This window comes from Callospermophilus lateralis, chromosome 3 (assembly GCF_048772815.1).
Source record: "Callospermophilus lateralis isolate mCalLat2 chromosome 3, mCalLat2.hap1, whole genome shotgun sequence".
In the NCBI taxonomy this organism is placed as follows: Eukaryota; Metazoa; Chordata; class Mammalia; order Rodentia; family Sciuridae; genus Callospermophilus; species Callospermophilus lateralis.
The window spans coordinates 12,381,190-12,402,159 of NC_135307.1; the positions used below are offsets into that span (position 1 = coordinate 12,381,190).

General features: G+C 56.7%; 1 protein-coding gene across 1 annotated transcript; it reads right to left on the reverse strand.

The window, feature by feature from the left end:
• Positions 1–3,622: 3,622 nt before the first annotated feature.
• On the reverse strand, positions 3,623–20,760 carry Otub2 (OTU deubiquitinase, ubiquitin aldehyde binding 2). The gene is made up of 6 exons (XM_076847999.2): positions 20,601–20,760; positions 9,408–9,503; positions 7,970–8,088; positions 5,630–5,714; positions 4,965–5,159; positions 3,623–4,085 (listed from the first exon to the last, which is right to left on the reverse strand). The coding sequence occupies exons 1-6, from the start codon at positions 20,601–20,603 to the stop codon at positions 3,879–3,881; spliced, it is 705 nt and encodes a 234-aa protein (XP_076704114.1). The 5' UTR covers positions 20,604–20,760; the 3' UTR covers positions 3,623–3,878.
• Positions 20,761–20,970: the final 210 nt, after the last annotated feature.

A 20,970-nucleotide genomic window follows, 5' to 3' on the forward strand; every position in this document is an offset into this window, starting at 1 on the left:
GACAGAATGGACTCCTGCCAGATTCCATATACCCTTCATTTTGTCCCAAGCCATTTTACAAAACAGCTTTCCCCTCAACCTGGATGCCTGTGCACTCTCCACCCTGCTGTGTGTCCTCCAGGAGCAGCAGTGCTCTCCCTGCAGTGCACTTCAGTGCCCTGGTCCTTCCTCAGAGCACCTGCTGTAGCGTTCCCTGGGCTGAGGTCCAGGGCAACTGGGCCCTTGAGGCTTGCATCAGACCTGGTGTAAATTTGTGCTGAGGGAACAAATGTCCTGGTGCTGTCCCAGCTTTGCCCGGGGTCATTCCCTAGGGGAGCACCCATAGCTGCCACAACATAGGAGCAGCACAGATCTCTGCACAGCTCATCTGATGTTCACGCAGAGCACACCTGCTTGGTCCACGGGGCCCTATGGGTTTGAAGAGGGTACACAAGAGGACCCTGGCCTCCCTCAGCCCCGAAAGTTTGGGAGAATGGCAGCAGGATTCCCTGAGCCCCTCTGGATAAATGACAGGACACTTGGCCTTGTGCCTGAACAGATTGAGGTAGCACTGTCAACTAAGTGCCAGCTGTTATTAGATGCTTTTTATCTATTTTATCAGTTCAGTCTTCCTCAAGGCCAAGGCAAAGCTTAAGTGAGGAATCTGAGGCAGCTATGCTCAGGGCCAAGTGGGATTAGAACCGGAGAGTATCTTCCCTCTGGACACAGGGCAGATTCAGAAAACTGCTTTTTTCTTGGGAAACAGCAGTGTCACCAGGGAATACACCTTCCTGGCTCCCAGTGTCAACTGGTGACCTGAGCAGGAGGAGAAAGCGCCCCTTTGTGGGAGGTCATCTCCTGACATGTGCCAGAGAGCAGGGGAACTCCACTCTCCAAATGAGGCAGACACAGTCAGTGGGGCCAATAAGCAGGTTTAAGGTGCCTGAGGAGCACCTGGGCCATGGGAGGCCTAAAGTCATTGTCATAGGCCAGACATAGATTCTTGAGAGAGCCAGCTTTCCAGGCTGTTCTCTCAGCTGGTGTGGAGAGGTTTGGGAGAGATCATGTGGGCAGAGCCTCCTGAGTGTCCTGGACCACCCATTAAATAAGGAACATTCTTCCTGCATAGTTCACTCCCACACAGAGCCCTGTAGCAGGATGGTATAGCCCTTGGGGACATGCCAGGTACTCAAAGAAGCTGGGACAAAAGTTGTTTATGGAAAACATTTTAATGTTAGGAAACTTTTCACTGTCTGCCCAGGGAAGCAGCAGGGTGTGACCTCTGAGTATTCACTGGGCCACAGCCCCTGCCTCCCACTACTGCTCATGGTGGCAGCGTGTTGGCTTAGACTTGTCTGATGGTTCCCCTGACGTTCCTACTGTTGGGGAAGCCACAGTCACTACCAAGGTGGCAGGTTTCCCCATCTAGCAGTGCTGTGCTCCCTGTGTCCTATGGGTAGAGCACCGACAGGTCAGGTGTGACATATTTTCATATACGTGATCTCACCACTGTGATACCTGCTGTCTCTCTTGCAAATGTGAGGATGAGTTCAGAGAGGTGAAAAGACTTGAACAACACAAGTGATGAGAGGCACAGCTGGAATTTGAACCCAGGTGTCAGGTTTTAGAGCCCTTTCATTTGTGCTTAAAATGGGAAACCAGCCCAAAGCACGGATACTGCTCCTCCTGTTGCTAAATAGTTCCCTCAATTATTTCCTCTGGAAAAAAAGCATACACATGCAGTTGTAATTCACGCCCTAAAAGCAACTTCCTTCCAGCATTTGGTCTGGAAAGAGGCGGCTCTGTGGGAACAGCAGGTCACCCAGGAAGTGGGGGTGCCAACCTGACACCACTAAGACAAACCAGGTGACCACATGGCTTCCTGAGTCTTGCCACATCTCTTCCTCCCCAGTTCTTTCCCTGAGACAAAGGTCTGAGGGAAGATGTGGAGGCAATGAGGGCAGGTGGTTTGAATTTGGCTGGTGGGTTTATGTAAAAGGAGAAAACCAGAGGATACAACCACGGAGATGACATGACATGACCTGCTTCTGCCAGATTGTGGGCATCCTCCTCCTAACTGGCTGATTCTCTCCTAGAAAAGGACCCAGTGCAGCTCCTCTGTGTGGCTCACCTGACCTTGGCCTGGAAGCCAAGGTCAAGTGAGCCACACAGAATATCACAGCCACAAAAGCAGTGAATTGGTAGCTAGGGCTGGCTTCTGCTGTGCTTAAGAGCTCAGCTGGAGTGCCCAGGACCCATCTCACAACCCCCTGAAGCGGCCTGGGTATTAGCCAGCATCATGTGTTCATGCCCTTCAGTGTGGAAAAGGACACCCTGGGATCTTGTCTGGCAGATGATACCAGAAGATACACCAAGTCTTGTGGTACCTGTCTTGGGTACTTGTCCTACCCAGAGCAGGGTGGGTTATAACAAATATAGAGATGACAGGTGGCATCCTGTGAAAGAGGGACATAATCACTTAGCTTGAGCCCGTGGGTCCAAATGCCAATGAAGGACAGTGGGAACCAGGGCCCACCGGGAACTAAAGCACCTCAACTCTGAGAGTGCTGCTGGCTTTCATCAAGGCAAGAGTGATACAAATGTGACGATTGTGTCAAGACTTAGGAGTCTGCTGCCCAGTCCTGCGTAGACTGTCAGCAGACTCCCTCAGTAGCACCAATAGATTCTAACAAATCCCTGCACAATGAAACCTGTGAGAAAATGGCCTTCCATTAAATAGGGACCCCAGAAGGTGATTCTACACCCTCTGTCTCCCTGTAATCCTGCAGCAAACAGGTGGTTGGCAGCACCGCAAACCAGCCAGTGCCATTATGCTCCACTGTTGGGATGTTGCCTGCCAGCCTGGGGGGGGACTCATAGGGGTCCTGGGGCAGCAGGGCGAGGAGCTTCCTAAGTAGGGGGCATGTCCAGGTGGACGAGTGAAGAAGCCGCTAGCCAGGACTGCCAGGCCATCTTCAAGGAAATCTCCTGCCAGCGTCCACGGCTGCTCTTCTGTTCTCTCCCACCAACCCCTCGTCAGGCCATAAAGAAAACGGGTGGGAGGAAGGAGCCAAAGACTGCCTTGCAAAATGACTGTTCATCTGGAGTCCACAGCTGCAAGCTCCCCTTCCTTGATGTAGTCTAGGACTTACTGGGGCTGGCAGGACACTTGAGGCTTCCTAGTCCCAGCCATGCACACACAGATTTGGGTGCAGACCCTAGACTTCATCTAGTCTTTAAAAGCCAGGCTGTTCTCCCCTGAGAGGTAGAGGGACTCCAACAACCTGAGTTTCATTCTGAAGGCTAAAGGCCCTTTGCTGGACTTTGGTATAAAAGTCTCTCTTTCTCTGTAAGTGAAGGGTGGGAAAACAGGCCCATCATGAATGGAAGGAACCACAAGGAAGCCCTCACCTTCAGTCAGCTATCCAGCAAGCCCAGCCTGACAAGATTGCACTGACCTTGACAGCTTCAGGTCAATCACCAAGTCAATAGCTGACTTGAGGTTTGCCTCCTGGACCTGGCAAGGAGAAACATGAGTTCCTCGTTTTTACACAACAGAATGTCCACACTGGCAGGAACCTCCTCCAGATGAACAAACAGGTCCAAAGAGGGCAGGTGACCCACACAGGGTCTCACGGTTACTGGCTGGCATGCGGAGCCAGGGGTCCTGGTTTTCTGGCCCAGAGTTAGAAGGTATTTGATCCTTCATAAAATAAATACAAAAAATACACGAAGTTACCACCATCCATAGTGGGCAGGCCTCATTCCCATGGCTCTGCCCAAAAGGCTGTACATGTTCTAGTTAGAGTCCAAATCGCTTAAAAAACTGAAAAGCCGGCATGTTCCATTTAGAGTGCAGTCCCGTGAGGTGAAGGTTCCACTGCGTGGCCTAAAATTAATCAATGTTTATCAGCTGCATAGAGGATGTTGTAGTGGGATGTTTTATAGAGCAGGTACACGGAAGGGATGGCGGCCTCGGGGAACACGTGGTGGTTCAGGGCGGTGTCCATCTCGTCCACATATTCCACTTGCAGGGCGATGTTCAGCGCCTGGGACAGGGCTGTGATCTGGATGTGATCACATTCCATGGCCATGGGCTCCACTTCCTGCAAAGCCAAAATGAAAAACAAGCCAGCGTAAGAGGGAGGCCCTGTAGAGGACGGGTGGGTTCATCCTTGGCTCTCTGGGCCACAGTCACAGCCTCTGTGCTGGGGACAGGATCTCACAACCATGCGTGAGGTAGGAGCTGACCTCACTGCAGAGGAGGCTGAGGCTCTAGAGGAAGCGACTCAGTGGGAGATCACTGGAGCTGCAGATGCGGAATTCCAGATGAGGAATCTGAAAAGGGGGCTGGAACTTTTCAGGTTGTCATCAAAGACTCAGGGATGACAGGACCCTGTCATCAAAGGCTTCCAGGCCAAAGTGCTCAGGGAGACAGGCCAGAGGGTGGGTGGGTGAGTATCTGAGTCTGGATGCTGACGAGGCCATGGAGAAAGGCAGTAGAGGTGGCAGATGTGTCCCACAGAGAGGTCAGATCAGCTGCTACTTAGGGCCTACTGCTGTTGCCATGAAGAGTTAGGGCCTCGGGCTTGATCTTCTGATTTTTTAGACATCCAGATATTCATATAAAAATTACCCAATTGTTAAATACTGGCCCCTCCTTCAGAAAAATACACCATTAACCAAAAACATATCTCGGGGCCAAGGTGACTCTGAGATTCTGTAAATAGGCTGGTCCAAAGCCCTGGTTTTCCAGAGGGAAATGCCCAGGGTGGGAAAGTGACTTGCCCTAAGTCACCTGGATCAGACAGCTCCAGGAGGCCAGGGTGCTGCTGCGAACCCAGCGCAATTTGAATTGCAAGTGCAGACCTGAAGCCCACCATCCCCTGGCCAGGGACAGTGGTGCTAAAGTTTGCAACAGATGGACAAGTGCAGAGCCCAGAGGTGGGGCTGTTTCCCCAAGGCCTGAGACCCTGGGGACCTACATGAGTGCAGAAGTCCTTGATGTCCATCTCCTCATCGATGAAGTGCCGGAAGAAGTCGGCTCTGTTCTTGATGAAGGCTGATGTGAGCAGGCGCAAGAACTGCACGATGTGGTCGGAAGAGCTCTGGTCGTTGAATACCTTGAGCAGGCTGGACACGGAACCGTCCCTCTCCACCAGCTCCACCACACTGTAAAACTGCACCCCACTGGCCGTCAGCAGGGGAGACCCAGCAGAACCCACCCAGGGGCTCCCTAGGGGTTCACTTTGAGATTCTCGGGCCGTGGGAGGACAGCATTCTTAGAGTCTGCCAAGGCCAAGCAATGGGGTCAGTGTGTCAGACCAGAGGCGCTGCAAGGGACAGGCACAGGCCCCTCCACCACATGGGCACGGTTCCTCCACCTCACATTCAGCATGGCACAGGGCTAGGAGTCCTGGAAGCTGCCCCTTTACTAGTAGATGGGGACAGCAAGGAGGGCAGGGCACTAGGCCCCCTGTGCCCACACATGCCACCTGCAGGAGCAATCCTGAACCTCCCGAGGCCCAGATGGGAGGAGCCAGAGGTCTCAGGCGCAGAGCTGCAGGCCCAGGGCTCAGCAGGGCACTCCTGCCCGCTCCACAGTGTGGAGGGCCCTGGCTCCCCTGCAGTGTGGCCCTGGTGAACTCACAGCATTGAAGAAGTTTCGGAACTTGTGCTCCTCAAAGCCGGCAGCCAGAAGGTCACTTGGAGTCTGCAGGACACGCTCTTTGAACCTGAAGGCCAGTAGACTGGGTGATTACGGGAGAACACAGGGTGCCTCCATGAATGACCACTGCTCAGCCCATGCCAACCCCACACACACCGAGGGGGTACAGGCAGAGCACCCGTCCACCTCTCCAAGCACTCCACACTGACCATCTCCTGTCCCCACGTGACCACCCGGGAGGCATCTACCGTGCTGCAGTGGAGGAGGTGAGGGACTTGTCCCCCTCTCTCAGAGGCCTGCTGTCCCTCCTCCTTGTCTCTGTGGCCCCACCTTCTCACTTCCATGCAACCTGCACTTGCCTCCCCCATCCATGGGGACCTTTGGAGTGACCAACACACTTCTCTCATGGAATGCTCCTGCTCTGCCCATGGCACACAGACCTCCACAGGGATGTCCCTTGGCACCTCACAGGCAACCCAACAGCAAGCCACGGGACCCCACTGCCATTCCCCACTGGCATGTTCCTCCTGAAGCCCCTGCGACCTTCTGCAGGACACGCCTGAGGGGCTGCCAGAGCTGGTGTGCACCCACTCGCGAGGGCTGAGTTTGCAGCCAGGTGTTCACATGGTCATTATTAAAACCCAAAAGGTATAAACTTACGATGAAATACCACATACTAAAAAACAAAGAAGACAAATACTCAAGGTCATCATCATTCTCTAATTTACCTGGTGTCACCTATACTCATGAGGTCACGGGCCTACTGTGTCTGGTGGGCACACAGTAGGGACTACCATGTGTGGTACTTTGGTTTCTTCCCAACTCTTTGCTGGTATTTACACCACAGAAATCAGCCAACTCCATGGATGGGGCCCTGCCCCACCCCCACCCTACAGCTATTAAACCCTTGCCAGGACCCGGTCACCGGTCACCATCCATGGTCTTGTTCTGAGTTCTGCTCCTTTGCGGAGCCTCTCACACTGAGCCTGCCTGGCACCTGCCATGATGCTGGCGGGAGCAGAACAAGGAGCCCCTTGCCTGACCCCTGGCTCCAAGACACCCAGAGCTGACAGCAGGGACAAGACGCAGAACCAAGGAACCGCAGGCTGTGGGGGAAGGGCTGCGTGCCACGCAGGGACCGAGTGAGGTGCACACGCAGCCCCTTGCCATGCTCAGTTCTCCAGCCCAGCAGCCTGTCCCCTGGAAGGTGACCAGATGCTGACAAGGACCTGGGAAGCAGAAGGCGTCACAAGAGCCTGCCACGGCTGGAGAAGCCGCGAGCTGGGCAAGGCCTGGGAGCCTCGGGGTGGGGGAGCTAAAACAGGAGTGCACGTTCCTGCCAAAGGCTTCTTGGTCACTTCCGGGCCGTACACACCTGAGACCCTGATTTGACCAGGAGGTGCCGCAGGGGAGTGCACAGACACAGAGCTGGATTCTGCCCACAGCTCCCCAACTCCATCAAGCTGTGGCCTCAGGCCCCGTCTGCACGCACATGGGCGCCTACAGACCTCCACTGCAGGGCTGTGTGAGGACAGGACTTTCTACTGCTGTGGCTGCTGTTACTCTGCCCACCAGCACCACCTTCAGTCAGGTCCCAGGGGGACTTGAGGGTCTGGCCTGCAGCAGCCTCATGGTGGCCCCTGCCTGTCCCCAGCTGTGGCCTGGGCACTGGCAGCGCTCCAGGAGGCCGCTGCAGCTCTCTGGGTCCACACATTTTTTCCCCCCGGCAAGGCTAGAGCACACAGCTCTGCTCCTGGATCCCTGCCCCCCACTCCTTCTCCCCTCTGCCCCTGGGCCACCCACCCCTGAGCCCCTGCCTCATTCACTCCTCACCAAGACTGTGGGCTCCTCTCTGCCAGGCCTGGGGCACGTGGAGATGAGTGACCCGCAGGTCTTGCTGAGGGGGGCAAACCCTCGGGTTAGCTCCCCATCCATGTGGGGGTCTCTGTGCCATGGGCCAACAGCATGACAAAAGAGCTGACATGGTGCACGCGTCAGGGTCTAAGTACTCACAGGAGCCGGCCACTTAATGCCCACGACAACAGCAGGCCACCACTCCCTGGGGAGAGGGAATTACAGAGCAGACATGCAGCCTTCCTGGGGCACTATGGACAGGATGGTCAGAGTGCAGGGGTGCACAGGGCTGCCAAGCTCCTGGAAGGTCACAGAGCTCTGGGCAGCCCTTGCCTCTACCACAGAGGGCAGCAGGCTCCCCAGCGCCAACAACTTGCCACCCGTGCAGCCCACTCGCTCCCCTCCAGGAGAGCCAGGGCCGACCCAGCACAGAGAACCCAGGGACACGCCACCCCACGACCCACTCACTTGAGGATCTCTCTGCTCTTGCCTAGCAGAGACTCCAGGTAGGCATAGCCCAAGGCCCGGTAGAAGCAGTTCCCATCCCCTTTGGTCTTGCGGATTGCGGTGAATCTTTTGCTGAGTTCCTGTGGTCCAGGGAGAGAAGGACATGAGGACATTTGCAGTAACATGTGACAGTGACTTTCCTCCCAGGTAACACCTACTCGCTCCCTGCTGCCCACCTGCGCTCATTCACAAATGCACAAATACACTGACATGGCCTGAGTGTCAGGCATGGAGGACCCTGGCCTGTCCCCAGGCAGCCTGCAGTAGGGGAGGTGACAGGCAGCTGAGTGATGGTGATAGAAGGGGTGACTTGGGGCAGGGACATCCACACCAACTGCAGCAATCAGGGAGAGCTTCCGGGAGGTGGGGGGTGGCTCGTGTGAGCAGACAGGCATGGGCCAGGGGGTCAGCGGAGCTGCCGGTGGGCACTGGTGCTGCAGGTGGGAAGATGGGCCTCCTCGATGCACACGGCCATGTGGACAGTCCTGCAGATATTCCTTGCAGGACAGAGGAAGGCCATGCCACTCCATGGGACTCTGCTCCTGGCTGCGAGTGGCCTGGATCCCCTTTCCTATCCCATGGGGCCGAGTCAGGGTTCCGCCAGCAAAGCGTGGTTTTCAAGGGGTCAGGAACCCCAGGTCCCATCATAGAGATGAGAGGCTCAGAGCCTGGGCCACCTGAGAAGGTTGGTGGGGTGGCAGGAAGTGCCTGGCTCCTGCCCCGGGACAGTGCACCCTGGGGAGGCCTGTAGATCTTTAGCCACCCACTGCCACCACCCTGAGCTGCTGAAGGACACCTGCCCCATGAGGGAGCCCCTAGCAGCTTGGGTCTACAGAACTAAAAGAAGGGTTGGGGGGCTGGGCAGCACTTCCTGTCAGTGCCGGAGCAAGCCCATTCCACCCTGGTGAGAGGAGTGGAGGAATCTGCCCAAGATGAGGGGCCTTGCTCCTCCCTGTCCTTGTCCCCAGAGGGAGCCTCACAGCCCCCAGGAGGCTCCTTTTCCTGAGAGGTCCCCTGGTGCACTGGTTTTGAATACGACCCAGGAAATCAGGCTGCCCAGTCCAAATTCCAACTCGGCCGCTCAGGAGCAGACTCTGACGGTGCCCTGGCTTCCCCAGCTGTAAAGTGGGGATGCACAGTCCCTGCCCTCAGCAGTAATGAAGCTTAGTGAGCGAACTGAGCACCTGGGATAGTGCTCAGCTTTTAAAACAATGTCATTTAAAAACAAACAAACAAACAAACAACAAAACAAGGAATAGATTTCTTGCTGAATAATCTGGAGTGTTTTAATCGGCCCAGGAACCCAAGCTAGACTCTTAGACTTCAAAGCGGCACCTTCTTGACCCCTGACTCCAGTCCATTCCATCTAGGACCCCCAGCCTCCCTGTCCCCTCCTCACCTGAATTTTCCTCTGATAGATCCTATTTTCAGGATGATCCCGAAGAATTGATAGAATGTCACATTTTTCTGATATTAGGTTGAAAGATGTTTCACTCTGAAAGACAAGGAAGGTAGAACTGCTGTGATGATTTCAAAAGCACCCGACGGGGTCACCTGGCCATTACCTGGTGGATGGCCTCTGAGCTTCCAGCCTGGGCACATGGCCAGCATCCTAGATGCCCACCTGGACTGTCACAGTGCCAGGACAGGGATGGTCGGGATCAGCATGGTGAAGAGGTATCTCTGGTTCTGAGGAAAGTCACTTGTGACCTGCAGACTGACCCATTTTGTAAAACATAAAACCTCCAACCTGCGCCTCCATCCTGCCTGGACATTCACTCAAACATTCCTGTACATCCAGCCCCTGCCAAGGCCACTGTCACACACACAGGTGAGAGCACCCAGGCCCCTCCACCCGACCAGGCTCATGTCTAGGGAAAAGCCCGTAGTGAGGAGGCCCCCGCTGGCAGCTGGGGGAGGTCGAGAGGTGTCAGAAGGATCTGGAGATCTGGGGTCATGCAGCAGACATCTCCCCACACGGCCTCCTGGCAAAGCTCACGCTGCAGCCCAGCTAAGTCAAGGTCAAGTCCAGTCAAGATGGACTGGCTTCCCAGAGCCTGGTCTCTCCAGGGCTGAGAACTCAGCGGGCGGGGAAGGGCCTTTTCCCAGGGCCAGGGAAACCACGGGAGAATCTGCTCTGCCAGCTTCCCAAGGCCTCGGGCCTCCACTCCTGCCTCCAACCTGCCCCAGATCCACCCTCACGTCACCATGAAAACACGGCCAGGGGAAGTGTTACTCAGGCCACTCACATTTCCTGGGTCAGAGTGAGCGCTCCGGCAACCCAGGGAGGCCAGTGTCACACAGGGTACCCAGCTGGAAGGCTGTGCACGGTATTTCTGTAATGGAAACCCAGTACCCCACCAGTTGTGCCCCCGACCCTGACACCTAGCTGTCGCTCAGCTTGTCTCTCACTTTGGGCCTCTGAGTGGCCTGTCGGCCTATGGCTGACTCAGTAACGGGCACACCCCGAAGTGCCTCTGATGTCACAAACCCTGACGCCGCTGGGAGAAGCCTTCCTGGGGTCGTGATGACTAGCTTGCAGAGCCAGAGCAGCAGTGGGGCCTTGGTGACTCCTATGGCCGCTCCTGTCCCCACAGGGACAGACTCCAAACTTCTGATAACGACCTTCTCTGGCCCCAATTCCTACACCCAGCATCAGACCAGGGAATAGGTGCTGGGACTGGCAAGGGTCATTGCTAGAAGGCAGGGTTGTCCCCACCTCCATGTCTCCAGTGCCACTTGGCCTCCCTTCGTCAGACTGTCTGCCTTTTCCAGTGTCCTGAGACCCAGGGCTCATCACGGGGCCTGGCACAGGGAGGGATAAGGAGTCTGTGAGTGAACAAATAAAAGCCACCCTGCAGAGCCAGCCTGGGCTCCCCTGGAACCCGCATGTGTCCCTCTTCTCCCCTCCCCCAGACTTGGGGGGTTGGCAGCTCCCCAGGGGATCAGGGAGAAGCTGTCACCCCAGAGAGCAAGAGAAAGTCTTCCCAAACAGGGCCTGAGGTACAAAGGTCTGGGTTCATTTCTAGAAGTTTCCATTCTATACTCTGCTCCTTTGCAAAGTCAGTCTCAGGCTCCTTGCTCCCTTCTGCCCTGACACTGTGGTGGCGCTCAGGCAGTGACTGCAGGCTGCTGTCCCCTCAGCGGTTACCCATTTCTTCCCCACCCAGAGATCCCAGTTTTCTGGCAACATGATGAGAAATGACCGGGTAGGCCATGACCACCCACCTCTCTCCCACTCATGCTCCCAGCCTCCCTGTAGCTAGCTATGGGCAGCTGTGTGACAAGGGCTGGCCAACCACACCCACACAAATCTGCGGAGGGCTTCTGAGACCATTTCTGGTTCTGGATAAAGAGAGATGGCATGCTCTATTCCATCCTCCTCCTTCCTACTTCTAATGCAGATGCAATGTCTATTTTACAGCAGCCATCCTACAACCATGAGATTGAAAGCTAACATATGCCATTTTTGTGCACCTACTATGAGCCAAACTCTGGAACAGAGGATGCCATATCCCCATTGTGTGACTTAATGACCACAGCCATCTTGTGCAGTGAGTATTGTTGAACCCATGCTGGTGTCGTGGTCTGGCGCCCTCTGCTGGGAAGTGATTGAATGCCTTGCTGTGTAACTGAAGCCCGGGGACATTCTGCTATGCCAAGCCACCAGGAAGGCCAAGCGCAAAGTTCCGCAGCTCTCTGAGGAAGAAGGAGGCCAGGGCATAGGGGAATGCACCGTGCAGGGCAGGCAGGGGCCAGTCCTACTCCTGCCTGTGCCAAGTGCCCATGGGACCCCTGAAGCTCCAGTCCTCAAGCTCTCCAAGTCTCTGGGCCTTGAGTAGCTGCAAGATGACCAGCAGACAACCCTGGGGACTCCACCTCACTAACAACTTTGTCACACCTTGCAAAAGGCTTAACATGAGCCGGGCACGGTGGCACACGCCTGTAATCCTAGTGACTCAGGAGGCTGAGGCAAGAGGACCGTGAGTTGAAAGCCAGACTCAGCAAAAGCAAGGCACTAAGCAACTCAGTGAGACCCTGTCTCTAAATGAAAAACAAAACAGGGCTGGGGATGTGGCTCAGTGGTCGAGTGTCCCTGAGTTCAATCCCTGGTACCAAAACACAAACAAGCAAACAAACAAACAAAAGGCTTAACATAACAACTTGGGGTTCTTAACATGATGAATTAAAAAGCAGAATGACCGTACTTATCGCTGCTTGTTCCTGGACTGCCCCAGACACACAGGGAACCAACACTCTGGGGAAGGGAGGCCCCAGGAGGACCCCCGATGGCCTGTTACTTAGTGTCTGGGGAGGGAGGAGCGGAGAGGAGCTCGGGGAATCAACCCTAAGTACGTTGGGATGGGCGTGTCATGGCGAGAACTGCCACCACCACCGCCCCCCAACGGCTCCAGGTGAAGGTGGAAGGGGCGAGGCAGGCATGGGGAGCCTGTCCAGGTTCCCCTGCGTCAGTCGACCTGGCATTTCTGACAAACTGACATAAGCTATTTTAAACAGCCACACCGAGGAAGCCATTGGAAACTCAGCTCAGAGCCCTGTGCACTGCTGAGGCCGGGCCACACCCAGGGCCCTGAACCCGCGACCAGCACAGCCTCCGCGAGACACTTTCCCGAGTTTACGTCCTGCCTCCCGGGCCCCAGCCCCACCACCCTCAGCCCTCCAGGGTCTCTGTGGCACATCTTTCAATCATTATCTTTTTAAGTCACTATGGTAAAACGTGGGTTGTGAAACGTGCCGTTTAACCACGTTCAGGCGCGAAGCTTGGTGGTGCTAAGTGTGCCCACACTGTTGGGGACCGGCTCCCCATTCATCTCCAGAACGTCATCGTCCTCACCAGAAGCTCCATCCCCACTAAGCCCTGGCTCCCTCTTCCTCCTCCGGCAGCTGACTCTGGACAATCTGTCTTCGTGGATCTGACTGCTCTGGGGACCCCGCAGAAACAGAATGTGCTAGAGCTGCCTGTACAGGGGTGTCCTAAATTTGCATGTGTTATTTTATAGACATTGAGGACCCTTTTTCTGGACTCAGTACTGTTTAAGACCCACCCAGCTGACAAACGGCTCCAGGCTGCTCCTCTGTCCCTGGGTGATGGAGCCTGGGTTGCCTCTAGCGGCCCCTAGTGGTCAAAGGTTTACTGGGACAATTTGGGGACAAATGGGTTTCCACCCAGTACACCTCCAGGACGACCCAAGCCCCCACGCCCTCCCCACCAGCACAGCTCAAGTCACCTCCCCCTCCTGTGATACTAGAGATTCAAGCTCCAGGGAGAAACTGACAACGCACGACACACGTGCCTGAGGTGCCAGCCCGGAAATCGGAAATGGTAAGGATGCTCTGCGTTTGACCTTGGCTGAGGCTAATCAGTGTCTGCTTTTGAAACCCTGGCTGAAAATTTCCAGGATGTTATGGAGAGAGAATAGATGGGTCATGCCCCACGCCCTGCCAGACCTCATCAGGCCACATCAAAGGATTTCAGATCTTTAATTGCTGGTTTGCAAACAGATGCTGATTAATTAAGTCAGGAGGACAGCACCTGGGCTTGGAAACAGTCTTTAGCATCTCCAGCCAGGCCTCTGGCTCACACCTCTGCCCGCAGCCGCCCTCCCCCACATCCCTGTCTGCGTGCACCTGAGGGCTACCTGAGGTCAGGCTCCCTGCCGTGCCTGTGCCACTCCCACCATCACGCCCCCAGCTCCTGGCCAGCCCATCTTCCCCCTGGGCTGCCAGGGACAGGGCTGGCTCGCCCTGGGCTGAGTCAGCCTCCTTAACCAGGCCCTGCCTCCAGCAGCCATAGCTGGCCTCACAGCCTGACCTCAAGCCACATCATCCCAGAAGAGGCTGTAGACTCCAGCCTCACCTGCCAGCAAGACAGGGTTCAGAACTGGGGCACCATCCCCACTTAGAGGGTCCAGGTCAGTTCTGGAGGTCCTGGCCCTGCCTGCCTGGGGCTGGGGTCTCTGCCATGGGCTGCTCCAAGCACTAGAAGGAAATGCCCCTTGCAAACGTCTCCTTGGGGACATGATATATGACACAGGTATGCATCGAGTCCTCAAAGCTTTCATTGATGAGGTGACGATCGAGTGTTTGGAAGCCTCAACAATCAGCCTGAGTTTCCTGTTGCTGCTACAACAAACAAGGACAAACCTGGTGACTTAAAACAACCCAATTTTCTTCTCTTGCAGTTGGAGGTCAGGAATCTAAAGTGCGTCTCACTGGGCTGCAAGTAAGACCGGAGGAGAGTGGCTCCTGCCAGGCCCGGAGATTCTGCCGCTCTGCTGCTCCCAGCTCCTGGGAGCTGCCTGTCCCAGTGTGCCACTCCTTCTATGCATGGCTCTGGCACCTCCTTCCACCGTCACGTCTACCGACTCCAAGTCCCCTGCCCTCTTTATTCTTGTAAGGACCCTTGTGACATCACTGCACCCCCTGGATGACTTGGTGTCATCTCCTTAATTCAATCTCATCTGTGACTTCCTCTCGCCATGGCAACATGTCCCTGGGTTCTGAGGGGCAGGACACAGACGTCACACAACGTGCTCCTCCTCTGTGGCTTGGCTAAGAAGTTCTGTTAGGCCTGCAGCTGGGCCCGGCCCAGGTCAGCGCTGGCTGGCTCTGCAGAGCCCTGAGCTGGGTGCTGCCCGCTCAAGTGCTGCCTGGGCTCACGAACATCCTCCCAACGGCCTCTCAGAGTCTATCTCCTGCCAGGCCTCACCCGCGGGCGTGTGAGGACCATGTCGGGGTGAGCCAGAGGGCGGGGGACTGTGTCGGGGTGAGCTGGCGGTCGGTGGGGACCGTGTCGGGGTGACCTAGAGGTCTTTGGCCTCAAAAGGTCACCAGCCACAGGGGTGTCCGAGCAGCAGCTCCAGTTCACTGGTCCCCAGTAGCTTCCCCCTTGCACCTGCTGGCTTTCCCAGCTCCCTAGCACACACCCAACCCCCAGCCTCTTCCACTCTCCCCCCCACTGGCTGTGCTCCTGGGTCTGGCCTGAGCCTCTGCCGTCTCCCCAGTGAGGCTGCAGCGGTGTGCACGGACCCCCGGCTCACCCCAAACGGTCCCCACGGACCTCCAGCTCACCCCAACTTGGTCCCCACCGACCTCCGGCTCACCCCGACATGGTCCCCATCCTCCAGCTCACCCTGACATGGTCCCCACACATCCAGTGAGAGCTGCTAATGGATGGGGAATCCCCTTCCCCAACACCCTCTGCGATGGCTAGAATGTCTGTCCCATCCCAGGCTCATGTACCCTAACTGCCACTGTGACAGTATTAAAAGGCAGGGCTCTTGCCCCGTGAGTGGACTCATGCCCCCCTTGATCTCTCCAGCCCTTCCGCCCCAGGACGCCTCCACCACGTCCACACACAGCAGGACCCGGCCTGCTGCCCGCGCCCAAGCAGGACATCCCGGCTTCCAGACACTCACCAAATAAATCCCTGTCGTTACAGTCACGTGGGCTGCGACACTCTGTCACAGCAGCACAACCGGACCAAGACGCAAAGTCAGAACCAGGAGTGGCCTGTCGCTGTGACACACACCTGAAAATATGGAAGTGGCCTTGGAACTGGAGAGAGATCGCGGCTGGACAGTGCATGCGGGGGACCACTTCTGTGATGGTGAGCGCAGCACTGAGGGCCGTTCCTGAGGCTCAGGAGAGGAGGGCCACAGGCAAGTCTGGTTCTCCGAGACTACTTAAGTGGCCATGACGAGGACACCGGTGGACCCCTGGACATGAAGGCCATGCTTGTGAGTCTCAGAGGGTGCCGAGGAGCAGGGTGGCAAGGCCATCCTCATCATAAAGCGCCAAGGAACCCGCCACCTGTGTCCGCGCCCGAGCGCCCTGTGGAAGGTGGGGTCGTGACGAAGGGGCCTGGAGGAAGGAGCCTCCGGACAGCGAGGCCGGGGCTGCGGAGGCAGGCGGTGAGACGCAGCAGGCCGTGCGACGCGAGGGTGGAGTTCATAACTAAAGAAGTGGAAACCCTGCAGTCTGGCCAGCAGAGCATGAAATGTCCCCACAGGACAGCAAATGCAGGACTCGGCCAAGCCGCCCTTTGTAGAGGAGATCAGTGTGGATGGCTGGCAGGACCAGGTGCCATTCACAGAGACAGTGGGACAAAGAAGACCTGAGGCATTTCAAGACCTTGGAGGCAAGCTAGGAGCTAGGAGCCGGAGGGACAGCTGGGCGCGGTGTCTGCAGCCCACAGTCCAGTGGAGCCCTCGCCTGGGTGTGGCTGGGTGGCTCCAGTGGCCACAGCTGTGGGCCCTGGCCCTGTCCACATGAGGCTGACCCTGCAGAGCAGAGGACGATGCTGCTGGGTGTGGGATATACCAGAACTGGCCACCCCTCTGTTCTCCCTCTTGGAATGGCGTGTCTGTCCCGTGCCTGACCGGGCACTGTGCTGAATGCGCATCACCTGTGTAACCCACAGGATCACGGCGGGGACCTGCCCCACCCAGGACTCTGGACTTGAGACTTCTGAGTTGGGACATGGATATTTCTGGGGACGCTGGGACAGAATGAATGTATTCTGTATGTGAGGACATGGGGTATGGGGGAAGAATGCTGTGGTTTAGATGTCCCCTCCCAAGCCACTATCAAGTATGAAGAGGTGGCTTCCTGTCCATTATAATTACCTAGTCTATGATATTCTGCTACAGCATCACAAAACTAAGGCACCCTTCAATGGCTTCCTCACTTAGGAAAGGCCTAAACTGACCATGAACTCCCAGCTCTGGCCACGTTTGGCCCTTGCTCACCTTGCTCTCCTTAACCTCCAGCCATGATGGCTTTTTTGTTGTTCTCCAATGGGAAACTCATTTCTACCTCATGGCCTTTGCACATGCTGTTCCTTTGGCCTAGAATGCTCCTCTGCTCTTTACACGTCTAGAGAGGCCTTCCCAGAGCACCTGACTGAAGCTCCTCTCCCCACGCCTATTGCCTTATCTTGCTTTATTTTCTCAGGGCATGATCTGACAGGTGGGCTTACTTGTTCAGCTGTGTTCTAGACAGACTGCCAATTCCATGAGGGCAGCACCGTCTAAGCCAAGCAAAGCTACAGGGTATGGCTGCCCAAGGCCTTGGGGGCCCAACTCCTGCCTCAGTGTGTCCAGGAGGCAGGTCATGGAGTCGAGCAAGATGATACAGTTTGGATATGAGGTGTCCCCCCAGAAGTTCCTGCTAACAATGCCGGAACAGTCAGAGGTACAATGATTATATTCTGAGAACTAGAACCTAATTGGCCCATCCTGGCTTGAATGGATTATTGGGTGGTAACCACAGGCAGGTGGGCTGTGGCTGGAGGAGGTGGGTCACTGGGGGGGGAACACCCTGGAAAGGTGCATCTGTCCTGCAGCCCCTTCTTTCTCTCTGTTTCCAGCTGCCGGGAGAGAGCAGCTCTCCTCCCCTGGGCCCTCCCCCATGATGTGCTGCTTCCCCTTGGGCACAGACCAATGACTGGACCATCTGTGGACTGAGACCTCCGGAACTGTGAGCCCCAAATAAACTTCTCCTCTCTAAGTTGTTCCCATCAGGTCTTTTGGTCAGGATGATGCAAAAGCTAACTAAAACAGAAGATCACCCTTGAACCTTGAGATTTAATATTTTTCACATAATGACCATTGGGACTCCACCTGTCACTGCCGGATCCCCAGCATCTGACACATTGTGACAACCCAAATGAGTTGATTGTGCCCCCAGAATTGCTATGCTGAAGTCCCAGCTCCCAGACCCCCGAATGCAACCTAACTTGGGAACAGGGTCCTTGAAGCTGTGATGTTAAGATGAGGTCACACTGGAGTGGGGTGGGTCCCTCATCCTATGACTGGTGACCTTGTAAAAAGGGGAGATTTAGACCCAGAAACCCCCGCACAGGAATGTGGAGACGGGGTTTGGCTGCCACAGCTAAGGAACCACCAGGAGCTCAGGGAGACTCCTGGCACAGACGCCTCCCTAGTGTCCTCAGAGGGAGTGTGGCCCTGCACACACTTGATCTGGGACTTCCAGCCTCCGGAACTGAGAGAGGAATCGCCATTGTTCTGCACACCCAGTGTGTGGCGCTGTGTTACAGCAGCCCAGCAAACTAAGGCACAGAGCGAACCGGGCCAGCGGGTCGTGGACTGGCCCCTGCCACCTGCGTCCACTCACTGCAGAGACCATCCACATCAACCACCTCTTACTTGTCAAAAATGCTGTGGTCCCGCTGCAATAGGGAGGCTCCACGGCATAGCAGGAGGCCCCCCCCTCCTCGCCCCAGCAGGTTTCCCACTCCCTCCTGACCTTGCTCCAGGTCCCTGGCCTACAGAGGCTGTGCAGCCCCTCAGCCCTGCCTGGACCCGACGCTTCCTAAACACTCCTACGCATCCTCCAACACCCCACTCAAAAGACCTTCTCGGTGAAGCTTTTCCCAACTCTCCCAGAGTGCACTGACCTCTCGCTGTGCCTGCAAAGCCCCCTCTCAGGCCATGTCACTGGTTCAAGACTGCCTGGGTCCAGCCCACCTGGCCTACGGGCAGCGAGCTCCAAGAGGACCAGCTCGTGTCTCTCTCACTACTGCCTAGCACCTGCCCAGAGATGGTGCACAGAGAGACCTTTGGGCTCACCGTTCACATCCAACATCCCCTCACTTATCAGGAACAAAATGCACCCTGAGGGAGCACGAGACCCCTCGCGATTTGCAGACCCTGCCAGTGGCAGCCCCCGTCCTGCCAAGAGGCTTCATGGCTTCTACCCAGGACCTTGCCTCAGGCTTCGCCCAGTGACTTTGACCTGGAAAGCAAAAATCAAAGAAGAAGCTATCTTTTCTAAGGACATTCTCTTTTAACCACCACCCCCACCCAGGCTCAAACACTGTAAACCCACCCCTAGCTCAGGGCCCACATGGTGCTTGGCACAGAGTAGGTGCTCAATAAAATGCCAGGAGAACAAAAGAGAGCAAACCTGCACAGCCTCCAGTACTATTCCTAAACACTGCCACCACCCTGACTCCCAGGCAGGCATCCTGTGGGGTTAGCCACTTCATCCCCTCCAAGGCACCCTCACCCCCAAGGGTAAGGGTCAGGCCTAGGTGCTCAGGTCCCCAGCTTGCCCTCTAACTTCTGGTCCCCTGAGCCGGGAGCAGATGGGAGAGAAGTCTGCACAGCAAAAAGGTCAGAACTTCAGGCCCGGCCCCTACTGCCCCTGTGTACTCTGCTACCCAGTGGTGGCCAGAGGGCATGCCAGCCTCCAGCTGCCAGGTGGCCCAGCCATCGCCTCAGCTCTGGCCACTCCCTGGTGGGCAATGCAAAAACACCTGAGCCACCTTCCAGGACCAGCAGGGAAACTCCTGGGCACCAGGAAGGAGGAGGAAATTGGTGCTTCCAGATGCCCCAGAGGCCCCCCAGCCAAGCCCAGCATGAGGCCAGCTAGTCTGGGAGAGCTGGGCTCAGGTACTCTGGCTGCCCACACTACCCTCAGAGCACGCCTGGCCATGAGCAGGTTTTGGCCCCCGCCCCAGCCCCGCAGCTTCCTACAGTGGTAACCTGCTTTCCGCCCATCATGGGAAGGAGGAGGCCGAGCACAAAGGACCGGCACCTTGTGCACACCTGTTTCCAGGACTCGCTTCTGCAGAAAGGCTGCAGCTGAGTCCAGGGCTGCCCAGGCTTCCCTTCCTGGAGCCCTCACAGCAGTGCCCAGTTCGGGGATATGCAAAGCTCGGGTCCAAGCCTCTGGCTTCCCAAGGGGTGGAGGTGAGCTCCCAACCCAGCCCCCAGCCCCTGCGCAGGGCTAAGGTGCTCTGGGTGGCCAAAATGCCCAGTCCCATGGCCACCTGGAAGTTGTGCTGATGGGTTACACCAAGAGCACGGGACCAGGAGCCCAGAAGCTTCCACCCAAGTCCCATCCCAGTGGGAAAGCAGCCCCTCCTGCCTGGCCTGTGTCCCCACATGCTCAAGCCCGGGTCTGGCTTCTCCTGGGGCTCTTTCTGTGCAGACAGGACTCTGCTCAGGGGTTCTTCTAGTCGGCTTTCCCCTAACTCATGCCTCCCAACTTGAGGCAGCCTCTCCTAATTACAAAGACCTGTTGACATCTGAGTGAAAGTCCAACCACCCACAGGGACATGCACCTGGACCTGGCCACCCGTGTCAGCCCTAAGACCTTTCCTGGGGCAGAAGCAGAGGGGCAGGAGAGGAGTGGGTTTTGATGGCCAAGCCCTTGGTGGGTGGGGCTGTGAGCCTAGGGCGGGAGGGCTACTTAACAAAGAGGGGACAACCATAGCCTTGGAGCACCCCCTCCATCCCCACTCCACACACCACCCCTGTCGGGGTGCCTACCTCGCGACTTCATGGGCCACCTGGGGCCGATGTGCCAGCCCGGGGACCTCGGTCCAGCTGGGCTCTTCTGCTGGGCATCCCTAGGGAACAGGGGAACGCGTACCGGGGCCCCAGTACCCGTTCCGATTTAGTATTCCCGGGGGGTGGGAACGCCGCGGGGACAGCGCTGGAGAATGACCCTCGCGCCGACCCCAGTCTCGCGAGTGCACATGCGCTCTGGAGGCGGCGACCCCGCCCCCGCACCCTTTCCCGTTTCCCCCCTGAACACTGACCATAGTGACCGGCGCCGTCGGGCCACGTCCCGCCCCAGCGAGGAGCGATCCGGTGCGGGAGGGTGCCGCGGGAGGCGTTGGTCGGCTCCACCGTTGGGTCGGGCGGCGGGGGCCTCGAGGGCGTGGGGGGCGTGCGGAGAATACACCCGACCGCTCCGCAAAGCAAAGGTTAGACCGCCACTGTGTCCCAGCAAGACACACGCCCTGGGATTGACGTCGGAAGTGAGCAATCAGAAGCCGAAACATAAGGCGTCACAGAAAGTGGGTGGGACTTCACGCGCCTTCAGCCTATGTTTCAGGGCCCATTTGACAGGATGCCTCCCCTTTTTAAAGATACAGAAAGACTTTTAACTAGCCTAAGAGTTAGCCC